General features: G+C 36.0%; 1 protein-coding gene across 3 annotated transcripts in view; it reads left to right on the top strand.

Annotated features, from left to right (window-relative positions):
- LOC140148820 (potassium channel subfamily K member 18-like) overlaps positions 1 to 14871 on the top strand; it is a 61044-nt gene extending 46173 nt beyond the window's left edge. The window contains exon 2 of one of the 3 annotated variants that reach the window (XM_072170893.1): positions 13750 to 14871. In XM_072170893.1, the coding sequence (XP_072026994.1) occupies positions 13750 to 14480 (731 nt within the window). In that variant the 3' untranslated portion in view covers positions 14481 to 14871. The remainder of the gene's footprint in view (positions 1 to 13749) is intronic. The other 2 variants (XM_072170895.1, XM_072170894.1) reach the window with 2 other exon arrangements.
- Positions 14872 to 17482: the final 2611 nt, after the last annotated feature.

Here is a 17482-nt window from a genome sequence, read left to right as displayed (position 1 = left end):
TATCTTTGCAGGAATCTTGCATCATTTTCTTTCTGAAAATGTACACTGTTATATGCCTCATTCTGCATTAAGTTTCTGATGAGTGAGGGCCTATTGGCCCTTACGAAACAGCTCTGTAAAACTATGTAGTATCAACCAAATCCAATTTTTAAAATGTTTTTTATACTTTTATATTCATCTCATCAGAACATTAAGGTTACACTAAGAAACGTATAAAAAACGTATGAAAGACGTATAAAGTTGTTCTCTAAAACAGAGTTTTCTCAGTAACCAGATCATATCGCAGCGAGTGGAATTTTGGTGCATTGGATGTAGCTTAACATTTTCTTTGTGTGTTTATAAAAAATTTTAGAATAAATTTGAAAATCATTCGTTTAAAGCCTTTTTTCGCACCATGTTCACAATATCAAACACGCGTTCCATGACGTTTTTTTCGAATGTTCGCCCCGTATAAAACCACGCCGAGTGATTGTTTTCTTCTTTTTTGTATTGTCTTCAAATCGATCAAACAAATAATGTTGCCACGGGGAAGAACCAAATACAGTACCGATTAAATCTTAAAAGCCCGTTTTTAGGGAACATTTTCGAGAATCTTGTTTGAGAAAACACTGCTTTTTTACATTATCGATATCTTGATTGTGGAACGTTAATTTTGACATCTAACTACCAACATTATTTCTCAACTGTCTGTTGATTACTCTACCACTTGATTTTCATTCCTAATTGAAGCTACTTTTGCAAAAAAGCGCTTGTTTATCATAACAACCTGCATGCACTATTGATCATGTAGTCAGTCTCTGTGGCGCAATCGACTAGCGCGCTTGGCTGAAAATCTCCTCCACTATATGAAATTGTTTTGAGCTGGTCAACTAGTACGGGTTCGAGTCCCTGTGTGGTCCAATTCTATTTTTTTTTCTTTTTTTTTCTTACTTTTCTCTTTTTCTGTCTTCTTTCTTGTTCGTTTATTTCTTTCTGACTGCAGTGATTGATTGTTTTTGCCGGGTTTTTTTATTATTGTATAATTCATTAATAGGCCGACTAGTCTAAATAGGCGCGGCAATTTACAAATTAGACATTGGTTGTTGGTTTATTATTATTGTTGTTGTAGTTATTGTTGTATATATTGCATAATCAGGGTAGGCCTACTAGGCCTATTACTAGTCTATAGCGGCATTGATTTATTTCACGACAGATATCATCTAAGGATAATATTTTTAAAAAATGAAAATTTATAAAATACCATAGAAAAATGGCAGAAACCGGCTTCCCCCCACCCCAGCAGCCCCTATCATGGTTGCCCCCTCCCTCCCTATCCCTGCAACATAGGATGACTCGCGTGCCACGGTTTCATAGGTTCGTGGTTATTTTGCATGTAAATTGATACACCAAGTACGCTTGAGTTCATTTTTTCTGCATGGCTGTTTCTATTATTAACTTACGCCCCTCTGGAATCAAGCCTTGAAAATCCATTGTATTTAACCTTAAGAGAGACAATAAAAAGCAATATCTAAATTACTGACTCGAGGAAGCTATTATAGTGTTTAAGTAAACTGTGCACTCTGCACCAATAACAAAATCTACAGGAGGTAATTATGCATATTATTATTATCATATTATTTACAGGGTGTCCCAGAATGATTTATACCGTGTTTGAACAAAATATCAAAAATATATAGTCAACAGTGTATTTAATCTTAATATGTGCAATGCAATGCCACACATGTCTCCTACTTATTCTGTGACTTTCATGGAAATAGCTTGATTCGTTTTGGCGTGACTTTGCTATTACTGGAAATGGACGAAAACATTATCACCATCGTCCAGCCGCAATGTGCAATTTATTGGAAAAATCCTACATAGTAGAAGTAAGAACAGGACACAGCAAATATACTGAATAACATTTTCCTAATAACTTTGTGCTGAACGGTTAGTAATTTTAAAGATTTTCAAAATAGGTTGCTTTGTCAAAACTCGGAATTCACCATTTTTACGCAATCCTTCTACTATAAACGTCCAATTTTTAAAATCTAAAAAATCTGAGAAAGCTAAATATATGTAGAACTTAAAATGTAAAACAATATGACCAATAGAAATGCCGTTCATCCCTAAAAAATTCCATCTTTCCCGGTATAAATCATTCTGGGACACCCTGTACTTCATTGTAAAACATATATATATATATATTGCCTTCAGCATTCAGATTTGTTTTACGTACCTAATCAACAATAACTGCATTGTTCTCAAGCATAAATATTACACACATATTTACATTATCCTTTTAAACTATAAATGAATGCCTAGTTCGCAATAGTTACATTTTGTGATTTCATGTTAGTATACGTAAATTTTACATTTTGGAACCAATGTCCCTCTAATTTAATGGCTCACTGCTGATGGAAGTCGCCACTTTCATTTATACGCTTCTATGCTTACAATGGGTAATTTAATTAACCCTAATACGGCTAAATATCATATAATATCACGAGGATAACGACTGCGAATGAATCCCACCTGATACCATGAAGCAATAACATTAAGTGCTATATGCTCACAGATTCGCTGGCCTGACCAGAATAACTCCTGTGGCTACCGGTCGGTGTTCGTGTGGGAGAGGTATATTGGTTCGAATCCCGGGCTAACAAGTGACTTCTTTGTTAATCTTCTCTCTTTTTTCGTTTTTCCTTTAACTTCCGATAGCAAATGGCAGTGCTCAGTGTTAGGGTTAACTTTAGCGTCTCTGATATACTATGTATTAATCATATCTGTGTCTGTATTTGATTTTTCAACCAATCAACAGAGAGAACTGTTTTCATTCAGCAGACCGAAATAAAGTATCGCGCTAATCAACGGGACTAGTTATGCGATAAGAGAAGCATTTAGAAAGTCCTATTGGTAGTTAAAAACTTACGCTGATAAATAAGATATTTCCCTGGGATTACATAAAGTAATATGCCAACTGAGAATCTATGTTTTTTGTTTCCAAAATAGATAATAGATTATGTTTCTTCAGTTGCTCTGATTATAAACATTAAATATAGAGTTGAATCATATCATGTAGTTGAATCATCATTCGTTTGTGAGAATGCATCAATAATTACAGCTGTTAATTTTACTCCAAGCAAATATTTATTCTTAGCAAAAGTGTCGCTTTTTTGTTGTTGTTGTTGTTGTTGTTTTTTGTTTGTTTGTTGGTTTGAGTGTGCAATCAAAAATACATTTTAATAATTCATTTGTTTGACAAAATCATGATTTAATTTTAGACTTGGACATTTTTGTTATTTCAATCATGATTGTAATTACGTCCTTTTTCTATTGAAATTTCAATATACATGTAATTGTTTCCATATAAACAAACTGTCTAATGTACCTTTAAACTCGATGTCATCTGACCACGAACCGAAGCCATAAATAGCAGATGAGTTTTTGGTGATGAGGTCGGTCAGTCAAAGATTTACCGATGTCATCGTAAATTGATGAATGACGAAGTAACAAGGTCATATTAATAAACAATATTTAAAATTACTGTTAGCTGAAAACCAGCTTATATCATTTAATCAACTTCCATAACATTTGCATTGTCACAAGATAATGTTCAGCTAAAATGTAAATCCGGAAGGTATGATATGATGTTCGATCATGATTGAGAGCCTTTCAAAATAGGAGAAAATTTGTGCACATAAACTACAGACAAATTACACGAGTTCATTGTATAAGAGCGGATTCATTTACTTCAATGCTTAGGACAGCGGGACTCAAGACTTATATGGAAAGGTCTTCGTCCTACATGTTATTGCCACAGTCAAGTTTCTTGTTGATCATATTGATGACCCCGCATTTATCTAGCTATTGCATGAGTTGGCGTTTAAAAGCATTATAAATGTGTAAAAATTTAACATTAGTTAAAAGCATGCAAATATTTGTATCATTTAAATGTTACACAAGTACATTCCATTTATGTAAAGAAGTCTTATGGATATAAGGCGTACTCTTGACTTACTGTTTCCAATTTTTTTTTAACCGTCAATAATCAATATAATAGACAAAATTAAGTTAAATTAAATAAACCTCTTCAAAAATTTCGTAGTTGCGACCAAAAATAAACATAATTTCTATAGAAAGTATAGCTGATAATCTGATAATATATGAGTATAGCATATTGCATAAACAGACTCGTCTTAAAGTGTGTGCCACTTTAGCCAGATGAAATAAACATCTCAAAAAAAGTAACTAACCCCCCTTAAATAATGGACATTATTCAAAAAGTGGATATTGTATACAAATTGGTAAAATGAGTTGGAAGCAGAATTTATTTCTGCGCATTTTGACACCTCATTTGATACAATAGCCCAGAAAACAATAAAACACCGGTCAATTTAATGTAGTGAGGTCCAGATTTGAAAGTTGCACTTACATACAATACAAAAACACTCAGATATCACGGCATCACACCCCTACCAAATATTTTTGCATTTTTCTCAAAAATTATAGCGCATTGGTGACAAGTAAGATAGGCTATGTATATTATAGGGGCAAGGACTACAACTACTGCACTGGAAATTTTATTTGAGCACAAACAACAGTTGTGGAGTTACAGTCAAAAAGGAGGGAAAACCAATATTTGATCAATAAATCAATAACTACTTGCCTTGAGTTGCTGAAATTTCAGTGCAGTAGTCGTTGCCCCTATAATATACATATCTTACTTGTCACTATAGGTTAAAGACCACTAATAGGCCTGGGCGATACATTGAAATACGATGAGGAACTATTTGTTTTCATGGCATTCGAAAAGACTGCATTAAAATCGCTGAAATTGATCAAGTTATATAGCCAAAAAGTACTTTTTAGAGTTTGATGCTTCAAAATGGTACATTTTCTCTCATTATATGACATTTTTGATGTAATAGTACCAAAATTCATACGCACGGCTTCGGTTTTTAGTAAATAGTCGCCCTATCATATTGTAACTTTCAGCTTCGAGGGCGCACTGTCATTTTAAGGTGTTTACGGTTCAGTGCGTTAAAACAAGAAAAGTCTCAGGTCAACCTATGTTGAATTTTTGATCATTTGACATCTAAATCATATAGTTTCACCTGATATTGGTGGCATTGAACTGTGAGAGTTCTGAATATGAGAAAATTCCACCCGAAATTAGGCATTTTCCCATTGAAACACGTGTAATACATAATTAGTGGTATTTAACCTAATGTGCTATAATTTTTGAGAAAAATGCAAAAATAGGCACAAAATTGGCAAGGGGTGTTAGTAGTACTCCCTTAAAACACAATTTACTGCAACTTTCAAATCATGGGTTACATTGATTTAAATGTACGTTGTGACATCAATATTTAGTCAATTGCTACAAATGAGGTATCAAAATGTGCAGAAATAAATTAGCATAGCGCAGATGGATATAACATTTTACCAGATAGATAATTTAAATAATTACAATTGCAATATTTTGCCAATAAAAACTTGCCCACTCTCTTCCGACGTTAAAAAATGGTTTCAACCCCTCCTATGGAAATGCCATATATAGGTGGATACTGGATATTAAATTCTTATTCATGATATTATTTTGCGATGTTTTTACTGAATAATTTCAACTCCAAATTGTGTTCGAAAATGCACATATATCCTTGTTTGAGCTGCACAAAGATACCGTCCCATGCGCTTCAATGTTTTTTCTCCCGACCCTGCAATTCAGGTAATATATCTACATCTATCTCATACTGAAAAACTTTGCCAAAGTAATATCTAATTGAGAAACAGCGTGGTGGCATTGAATATAAAAACACGTGCACATAATAGACACCAATATTATGTACTGTACAAGCTTGTCACTGAATTTCATGGTTGACCTTACTGTTAAAATAATATTTGATTTAAAGTAACTTGACTCTTCTATGTTAACAATCTATTTAGATCATTCACAAAGTATGATATTCAAGAACCATCCTGCAACTATAATGGAATTAAATATATGGCCGCAGTTGGTGTTATCAATATCGCACCCGCCTTCTTAGCTGTCAAGTTTGCCCCGATGATTTTTTTGTGTCAGATAGTTGACGCTCTAAAGCTGGTTTAATCAATAAGGTCAATTTATCAACAGATTATTTAAATTGATATCAAAAATATTGACTGGGTTGGGTTCTCAAATCTAAAAATTGTCTATATTCATAATGACGATATATCAGCAAGCTACAGTCGTACGTACTGAGAGCTCTATTGAGATATTTGTAACTTGCGTTGACAAATTGTTCACCGCGCCCTGAACATCACGTTTTCTGCTTATCCTGCAGGCTTTAGTGTGCCTTTTTTCGCGGCTTGTCGTATCTAATACCAAAAATGAGTTGTTCCGTGCTCTGTGCTTTTTACTGACATGTGATACTTGAAATACGCATTTTGCATTTCCCCCGATGTAACTAAACCCTAGTTAAGTCGGAGAGCATGGCCCATTTCTGACAAGATAATCAGATTTTTAATGTGCTAAACTGAAATTTAGAACACTTGCTAATTCAATAGATTTGCTTTTCTGTTTTTCTGCCGGCCGCAAAATGAATATCAATATACTTCGTATTTAAATCAAAGACATCAAGAAATATTGGAGGAAACATTTTCATCAACTTGAAGTGTTATCTTTCATGCGTATTTTGAAATGCAATCTCTGACCGGTTCGTAAAAAGGGACAGGAGATCGTAAAAGATTGGCACGTTAACATACATGTTTTATGTCGTTGGCGATTTTATCTTTGCTATTAAACCTGCTTATTCTTAATCTTAGATAAAGTGCCCCGTTGGATTAATGTATCGCCAGTGATATTTGTATTTGTTACATGTCACTAGTAATCGTTAGCGCCATTACGATGTTAATTATGGTTAACGTTTGGTTTGGCGCTATAACGCTATCAGCGGCCTACGGTACCTTTGGTAAATTGTTGCAGGTACGGTATCGATTGCTACCCACTTCACTAATAGGTCTGTCACACTACGACGGACTGGATTAACGTACATCACCGAATACAAAAATATTTTATTCGGTGGAAAAATCACCAGTCCGGCAGAAGATTCGGTGGGATTTTGGGTCCGATTCCCGTTCGTCTCTCTATGCGTTGTGGCCGCTAATAACCCTGCAGGCGTCTTATATCCGATCGTTCAACGTCCGACAAATGACCGGATTTGGGGTCCGATTCCCGTTCGTTTCTCTATGCGTTGTGGCCGCTAATAATCCTGCAGGCGTCTTATATTCGATCGTTCAACGTCCGACAAATGACCGGATTTAGGGGTCAACGTCCGACAAATGTACGGATTTTGGGATCCGATTCCCGTTCGTCTCTCTATGCGTTGTGGCCGCTAATAATCCTGCAGGCGTTTTATATTCAATCGTTCAACGTCCGACAAATAACCGGCGAATCCGTGGCATGTGGCACCAACAGGGACGTCCACACTATCAGAAAAGTGGGGAGGAGAGGGTGTTTGAGAGGGTTTTGACCCCTTAGAGGCAGTGACGTAGCAAGCACTTTTTCAGAGGGTGAACAAAGTGGGGAAAGACAACTTTTAAGGGGAAAACTTTGACGAAAATGGTCAAATATTGGCTAATAAGTACAAAAGGGCTACAAATCTGATATATCAGGGCAACCAGAGTCCCGGGGCAATAGAGGTGAGAAACCTTTGGACAATGAAGGCCCAATTGAAGCCATTTGTCATTTTTTAGATCAATTTTAGCACTATTATTGGGTACTATTTTAGTTTGAAACAGCCGCAAATTGGTGAAACGAAAGCCTAATTAAAGCCATTGAAAAGTTTTCACAATTATTGTATAATATAAACAATTGTTTTAAAAATAACACGTGGATGTCCATAGCAGAAGCAAAAAGGAAGACTTGTCCATTTTTCAAAATGAAGGTCCAATTGAAGCCATTTGCATGGGGACTGTAGGGCCTATTAGGCCTGGGCCTATTGTGTAAAAATTTAGTTTTAAAAATGGAAAATTTGGACACTTGTTTTTGGTGCATCATTTTTACACTATTATTGCCTTAAACAAAAAACAAAGAAGGCCCAAACTGAATTTGCAAAATTTAAAATGTTACACTGATCCACTGACACTTTAAGATATAAGACTTCAGACTCGTAATTTCAGGTAAAGCATGCATGGATTGATATGTTAAAGTCAGTAATAGACCTAGGTCCGTCTTAAATACTGATTTTGGTGACAAAATGGGAGTACAAAATGTCACGGGCCCTACATATCGACGGGCCGGCAGTAATTTTCACAGGCTTTTGGGCCAAGGAACGACATTTAAAGCACTGCCTATAATAATCACAGGCCTATACTTAGGCTTACTATATACTATCCTGGGCCTACTCAATAACATACAATTTAACCGTTTCCATGTTTTCTCTTCTTTTTTCTTTTTTTTCAATCACTAAAACTGGTAGGAATTTGATATTGCGTCCTCTACCCTTCAGGAAGTGCCCTCCTCAACATGCTCAATACTACTTACATGCATAGGCCTACTAGATTACGTGCAATTTAACTTTTCTCTTCTCTTCTCTCTTCAATTTTCTCACTTTCTTTTCTTTTTCTCCTTTCCCCTTTTTCTACTTGTCAGTCACTAAAGTACTGGGGAAAATATGATATTGCGTCACACACCCTTCAGAACCCCCCCCCCCATGATTGATGCACATGTTCGCCATAGGCCTACATCCGGCACAAGCGCCTGCGAAACCTTGCAAACACCTGCGGTATATAAACGAAAGAATAACGAACAAACCCAGGGTATATATACAGAACTGTACGAACACACATCGGACAACTTCCGAACATGTGTATTCGGCACACTCCGTTTCAAGTTTTGTGCATGCACAAAACTTGAAACGTATTATCGACGGACTAAACAATCATCACCTAACACGAAACGCATTTGGCGGATAATAGCAGGACATATGAAGAACATAAAACGAACATTGACGAACACTAACGGATTTGCTAAAATACCATCCGTTTCTTATACGGAAGACCGATCCGGTGTAGTGTGACACTAACACGGTCTGGGTCAACGTACATCACCGAATGCATAAATATGCTATCCGGTGGTGAAGGCCTCACAGGAACGTATTTGCAACGAACACGGGCCGAGTGCAACGAACAAAGAACGAACATGAACGAAAGGAGAGCGAACAAACTCCGGCAATATTCAGCACCATACGAACACAGATCGGATAAATACCGAACATGTGTATTCGGTACACTCCGTTTCAAGTTTTGTGCATGCCGATGGACTTAACGAACATCACCTAACACGAAACGCATTTGGCGGATGATAGCAGGACATAAAAAGAACATAAAACGATCATTGACGAACAACAACGGATTTACTAAAATACCATCCGTTTCTTGTACGGAAGACCTATTCGGTGTAGTGTGACAGAAGCATAAATAACACCATTCATGATGCGGACATACACAACGGACACTGCATGATAACCCGATTAAAACCTACATCAGGTATTGAAGGAAAATATTATAAGGTTGAGAAAAAATAACATACGTGTTGTAAAAACATTTAAGCCTTGGATTTTTCAGAAACACACATGTTAAAGCAAACATCACATAATACTGCCAAATATGGACGTAAAAGAAATCCTTAATATTGGTTTTGGAAACAACCGTGATCTCCGATGGCATAGTTCAGCAACTCACATAAATATGATCTTAGCTCAAAATTTGCCTTCAAATTGCACCAGGAGCTAGTATTGCCTCAGTGAGATTATCAATAATCATTTTAGAAGCAGATGGTTATATCAAATAACGTTTCGATTAGAACGATTTGATATCTGGCAAAGAAACGTGACCAAGATTATGAAATGTCCTCCGATTATTGTATTTTAGCTAGCTTTGTGATTTTCAAGGTCAAATGAATTCGTATCTTAAATACACACAATGTTTACTAAATGCATTCATTGCTTCTACATGTAATAAGCTCCACTGACAAGACCGATAGCAATGTATAAACATTATAATATTATTAGCATGCAGTGTAGAGTCTGTTTCCCGAAGTGGAGTTAGTAGAAACCATTGGGATGCATACACTAATACAAAATTGCCTTGGCAAGGACATGCTCCATGGAAACGCCGACAAATCTGATGCGAAAAATAAGCAAACAGCAACGATAACTAATGAAGTTTTACTAGATAGCCTATATTGGGGAATATCTGAAAGATTGTATTTCAAGTCTGAATACAAAAATCTATTTGAATCTGGTTGAAGTTCCAAATTAAATCTTTCAAATCTACAGCAGGCAGCGGATGCACAGCTTAGATGTCAGAATTAGACTCTCTGATACATTAAAACACGCAGAACTCCAGGCATATTACATTCCTGTTTAATCGCTAATTTAGCGTCTACATATGAATTGTATCCCGATCACAGATACGTTTATCTTACTTTTACATTTCAGTATTTTGCTTTCGTACTCTCTCAAGCTATTGCAGAGAACACACTTTTAGTTTGAGCTCAAACAAGACAGTGAAATATATACATATGTACATGTTATAACGATAGAGATGTTGATAGAGATGTCTTTCTATACAGCTGTTTATATAAATCTTGGAGTCAGTATTGATATGTTTACTTTTTAAGTTTACATATCTAACATTCAGTCTATGCTTTGACGTAATAATGATCGAATGTACTGTCAATGAAAGATTCCAGGAGGGAGATTTACACTTGGGAGGTTACTCTTCAGTATTGATTTATTATTATGTGCTAGCATTTGACATGCATTCATTGCTTCTACAGGTAATAAGCTCCACTGACAAGACCGATAGCAATGTATAAACATTATAATATTATTAGCAGTATAGCATTGTATAGAGACTGTTTCCCGAAGTGAAGTTGGCAGAAACCATTGGGATGCATACACTAATACAAAATTGCCTTGACAAGGGACATGCTCCATGGGAACGCCGACAAATCTGATGCGAAAAATAAGCAAACAGCAACAATAACTATGAAATTTTAGTAGGTAGCCCATATTGGGAAATATCTAAGGGATTGTATTTCAAGTCTAAATACAGAAATCAATTTCAATCTGGTTAAAGTTCCAAACTAAGTTTTTCAATTCTACAGCAGCAGATTCACAGCTTAGATGTCAGAATTAGATTTTCTGCTACATTAAACACATTTACGCAGATATGTCAATTTAATGCAACTCCAGGCATATTGCTAATACAGCGTTTACATATGAATTGTATCGCGATCACAGATACGTTTATCTTACTTTTACATCTTTCTGCATAATGCATATGGCAAAACATTTCAGTATTATGCTTTCGTACTCTCTCAAGCTATTGCAGAAAACAAACTTTTAGCTGGGAATAAAACAAGACAGGTGAATTATATACATGTTATAACGATAGAGATGTTGGCATGTCTTTCTATACAGCTGTTTATATAAATCTTGGAGTCAGCATTGATATGTTTACATATCTAACATTCAGTCTATGCTTTACGTATTAATGATCGAATGTACTGTCAATGAAAGATTCCAGGAGGGAGGTTTACAATTGGGAGGTTACTCAACAGCAGTCCAGCATAGATTTATTATGCGCTAACATTTGATATTAAGCAACTACTGTAATGAAGTTTTAGTAAGTAGCCCATATTGGGGAATATCTGAAGGATTGTATTTCAAGTCTAAATACAAAAATCAATTTCAATATGGTTGAAGTTCAAAACCAAATCTTTCAAATCTACAGCAGCAGATTCACAGCTTAGATGTCAGAATTAAACTCTCAGATACATTAAAAGACATTTACGCAGATATCACAATTTAATGCAACTCCAGGCATTTTACATTCCTGTTAAATCACTAATACAGCGTCTACATATGAATTATATTCCGATCACATATACGTTTATCTTACTTTCACATCTTTCTGCATAATGCATTATAACAAAACATTCCAGTATTATGGTTTCGTACTCTCTCAAGCTACAATTGCTGAAAGCACACTTTTAGTTTGAGATAAAACAAGACAGAGTGAATTATATACATGTTATAACCATAGAGATGTTGGCATGTCTTTCTATACAGCTGTTTATATAAATCTTGGAGTCAGCATTGATACGTTTACATATCTAACATTCAGTCTATGCTTTACGTATGTAAAGTATCGAATGTACTGTCAATGAAAGATTTCAGGAGGGAGATTTACACTTGGGAGGTTACTTTTTAGCAGATCAGCATAGATTTATTATGCCCTAACATTTGACATTTTCCTATAAAATTGAAAAACAATATGTTGTACAAAAGCATATTGTCTCTTTTTTTTCTTTCAATCAGCAATAGCTTATGTTTGTTTGTTATGTTATTTACATGGTTTAGACAATTGAAGGCATGGACAACGCGTTACGAAACGTGCTTCTAATGATAATTCTGTTTTTCGCCTGCCATGCGGAATAAACAGATATTACGTTTTATGTGCACATATTCTTTTATTGACATGAAAAAAACCATGGAAAATAACATGGTATTAATTGGAAAATATTAATTAGGAGTCATATAAATGTACTCGTTGTCCCTGTGATACCTCTGTCAGACGTACCTTTCGTCTGGTGTATGCATGCTATGTCGTTTTCGTGGATTTCGTCGTTATTGTATACATTACGGTCTTCATCATGGTCAGCTACTCCTGACGTCGGTTTATATGAGTCTAGAAGTTTGCCACGATTCTCTGATCAGTGACAACATCTGCGGCAAAGACACTGCAGACAATCAGCTATTAAATGGCAGACGGACAAATCGGACGTCTGAAAATACTCTTCGAAGATTCGCAAGAAAAGGCGATTTAACAGCTGTATATGGCGTTATTGATATCATCAAATCAAAATCAATAATCAACTGCTAAATATTCAATAAGGGATTTCCTGTACAGGTCTCAACAGAGGTTGTGCGTGAAATTATTGATTGACTCCAAACAAAGGATATGAACCAGTGTCCTTCACCGTAATCATGTCGCAGTGCGACCCGTTCAATCAAATATTGTCATCAACCTATTTGATCGTAGTGCATTTGTTATAGACGAATCTAATTTCACGCATTACACCTCAATGGTAGCCATAGCTCGCTCCATAACCGTCGGCTCCATCTCACCTAAAATGTGAAATGATGCGGCCTTGGAGGGTATTTTAAACTGCATTATATCACCCTTGTTACACGTAGACAAAAGAATGATGACAGTTTACAACATAAACGAATCTAACATCGATTTTTAAGCGGCTTTAATCCACCCAACTGCGAAGACCCAGTAATGGCCGACCAAATCCTGACCATGTCTTGGCTTGTTGGATTCGTCTATATGTGTGAGACGAACTGTCGCGGTAGATTGCAATCATGCTTTTGTTGAATGCATTTGTGTAGTCCGCCATATTTACGGTATGATACGTCACAATCACAACCTCTATAACTTTGACTTGATTTTCTGCATACCGACGAATATCAGATAAATATTTAAAACCCCGTTCCTATATGATCTTATGGACTTCCTTACGCGATTCGCCGAGCGCAGGAATCGACCATGCTAAAAACAGTAGATAACTGTATAGCCAGTGTCACACAAAAGGATGGTTTATACATTTCTGGCTTCGTTGGTATCGGAAACCAATATAACCCGTATCAATTATTTCTAACACTTTCGTTAGAAAGATGTAATAATAATTTTCTTTTCTTTTGTCTTTTTATGCAGGTTATGGTAATATCGCGCCCGTCACCACTGCTGGACGAGCTTTCTGTATGGTCTATGCCGTATTTGGAATTGCCCTACTCCTGTTAGTTCTCGCTAGTCTCGGCACCTTACTCGCCCGTGGGGCAACACTAGCCTACCGTGCTTTACATTTACGTGTCATGATAGCGAAAGGCCAGGAACAAATCAAGAAAGCTCGTAGAAAAGCCTCATTAGCGATGGTACTCCGTGACAAAGAAGATAAAACACCTGAAAGACAATCGAGTTGCGAAGAACTTCCACAGAAAACTAACGAAGATATATGGTCAGATGATAAAAATATGCAAGTAGTTAACATGAGGGATAATGAAGACGAATTAGAACGACAGAAGTTTGAAGAAGAAGAGGAGGAGGAAGACGAAGAAGAAGATGACATAAAGATTCCTGTTTTAGGGGTTTTTATGTTTGCTCTCCTTTATATCTGTTTACTTGCTGCAATTTTAATTAGATGGGAAGAATGGGAGTACTTTGAAGCCTTCTATTTTTCTTTTATAACTTTAACAACAATAGGTTTTGGTGACATTGTACCGGAGCATCAGAAAAACCTGTTGGGATTATTTTTTTTCATTTTTTTCGGAATGGCTATTATGTCCATGTGTATTGCCTTAGCTCAAGATGCAATTATGAAGAAAGTTGCATGGGCCAGTAGAAAAATAGGAGTTGCTATTATCAAAAGTAAACCGACAGGCAAATAACATCAACGTAAAATGCAAGAAATCAGATTCTTACACAGGTTTATAGATTCAATGAAACAACGAAATCATTGCCTACTTGTGACCTCCCTGGTGGCCCTAAAAATGTCCGTTTTTAAATAATCTGAGGACGAGAGTGATCATCACTGCATTGTTGTATTTTGCAGTGTATTTATACACTTTTCTAAACGTTTTTTTGCTATCACTTTGTAAATATGTTTAAATACTTAAAAAAATACTTCAAAGAGTATAATTTGATGGATAGTGTTTAAATATTGAACAATGATGTTAAGGAATTGTACGAATGTAATGATTACTATCTTCTAAACATCAAGTTAGACGGAGCTCTTATCCAAAAAAAAAATAGCCTAATAACCTGAGCTTTTGATTCCAGAAGAATCTTTTATATCAAAGGTACAAATAATGATCCTGCTCAAAAGCTCAGGCCATTAACCAAATTGTGAAGCTTCTAAATGTTCAAAAAGTGATAGCAAGATCAGAACATGTATTGCTAAACACCGTTTTGGGAGTGTTGGTTCGGATTTTAATATCTATATGAACAACTTTTTTTACAGAGGAACCAGTAGATCGACAGGAGAATATTTTACACGTTATCTCAAACGTCAAGCTTTTTTTCAACATACGATTGTGAAATTATCATTCATCCAGGAATTATGTAATATGAATTTGAGGTTATTATGATCTACTGAACTTACTTTTTATTTTATTTTTTTTAAGGTGGCATGCATGGTCAGTCAAAGTACATAATAGTATACATTTCAGAAAGGAAAGAAGGATTTCTGCAAAATTGCGCAATTTCAAATGTTGTACTTAGAGGCGTACTGACCGGAGGGTAATGTGAGAAGGAGAAAGTTGCTCCTCTAGCTCAAAGTACCGGATCAAAATGGATCAACAGTTGTGACTTGCATCTTCCTTTGGCCCGGTTTTGGGCCACAATAATTGTCCTTAATTTGACATTATTTTAGCAATAAAATTGAAGATTTCCTTCCAGTAAATTCATTTTACTGCGGGTTAGAGGGAAGATTTGGAAATGCCTTCCATCTGTCTTGGTGCCTCCGGTACGCTAATGACTGTACAGTTTGTCCACTCTGAAGTACAAAGTGACAAGGCGCGCGTATATAGCGAGTTAACAGTGCGTAGTGCTGCGTCTCTGCTGCCGATATGCGTGCCTTCAAGGTCGGCACAATGTCTGCGTCCGCGTCTGTACTTTGTACTTCAGAGTAGACTGACTGTACAATATTTTCTGACAATATTTGCTGACAAAACGTCAACAGGAAAATACATTTCGTTACACAATAGTTTTTTATAATGTTAAACCCGATGAGACTATTTTACATGTTTTACAAACACATAAAAACATTGGCATCCCTTGAGCTGATAATTCAATGTAACTTCAGATCGCAATCTGTACATTCAACCTACTAAGATCTCCATAAGTGTATCTGAAATTAAAGAAAGATTCAGATTGAATCATAGAAAGAGTATTACTCTTTGAATCCATTAACATAACTTGATCCAGTCTGCCATTTTACACGCTCGGCGTGCTACATGTATGTATGTGTGCATTTTATACATTTATATAATACCGTAATTACATGAATATTGTTTTAAAGGGGCATTTCGTGATCCACAGCCTCATCCCCCCACTTTTCTCAAAAAAAGTTGAGAATTTTATATCACTGGAAACCTCTGGCTACATAATGTTTATGTACAAAATATTTCTTGCAGATTAATTCGTTTTGCAAAGATATCGTGAAATTTGAATTTCGTTCTGGTGCACCAGAACGAAATTACAACGTATTGTCTATGGAGCAGTGTAATACACATAATCATGCATAACTCGCAAACGCAAAATCGGAATCAACTGACATTTTGGGAATAGGCTTTTTTCGTGGATATGTACTGAAAAATGTCATAAAAAGAGGATGCTAGGATCACGAAACACTCCTTTAATATGTTTAATAAGTTGATGATAGTTTAAAACTATTTCCAATTTCAAATTACAACAAGTGTATTGTATAAATTAAAAATTGTAGTTTCACTTAGCTGCCGTGATACTTTCAAAATGCACTTTGATCGACATCATTTTTTACAATTTGTATTCATTCTGCTATATTCTCAGTTTTCAGTAAAGGATTAAAAATAAAAAGTGAAGGATAAGCCATTTAGATGGTTACTAGAATTTTCTTATAATTGGCCCTTTCATGCCGTTGATGGCGTGGGCTACACAATCGTCCTCGCTTTCAGTTTTCCGCTTCGATAATTCCGGCCTGATTGGAGTTAGCCGAGCCACTGGCTACACTATCGTCCTCGTTTTTATTTTTCCGCCTCGCTAATTCCGGCTTGTATGGAGCCTAGCCGAGCCAAAACCCCATCAACGGCGGGAAGGGACCAATTAGAAGAAAACTCTAGATGCCAGGTGGGCTACACAATCGTCCCCGCTTTCAGGTTTCCGCGTCAATAATTTCGGCCTGGCTGGAGTTAGCAGAGTCACTGGCTACACAATCCTCGCTTTCAGTTTTGCGCTTCCCTAATTCCGGCCTGTATGGAGTTAGCCGAGCCAAAACCTCATCAACGGCGGATAAAGTATAAGAAAATGCTAGGTGCTTTTTCATATGAAAAATATGGGCGAAAGGAATAAAACACCTATACACCTTAAGGGGTATGAACATTTGGACAGTATTTTTTGTCGAACATAGGAGCACATCAGACATATCGAATTGCATTCGCAGAATGTCCTTATGATATCAAATAATTTAGATTTTTTTTAGATTTGCGATATAATACACATTTTATGGCAATGATTAATGACTTTTTTGATATTTAACAGTCCTCGAAATAAACTTTATAAATCTAATGATATGTACTTATGTAGCTGGTATAAGATACCGACGATCAATTGAAAATGATATGGATTTCCTTCCCCCCCCCCCCCAAAAAAAAACCACCAAAAGAAAATTTGGTATTTTGGGGACAAAATGTAT

The sequence above is a fragment of the Amphiura filiformis genome, chromosome 3, assembly GCF_039555335.1.
Source record: "Amphiura filiformis chromosome 3, Afil_fr2py, whole genome shotgun sequence".
NCBI classification, from domain to species: Eukaryota; Metazoa; Echinodermata; class Ophiuroidea; order Amphilepidida; family Amphiuridae; genus Amphiura; species Amphiura filiformis.
Note: the sequence above shows the minus strand (reverse complement) of the source record. Positions and strands in the feature narration are given on the sequence as shown.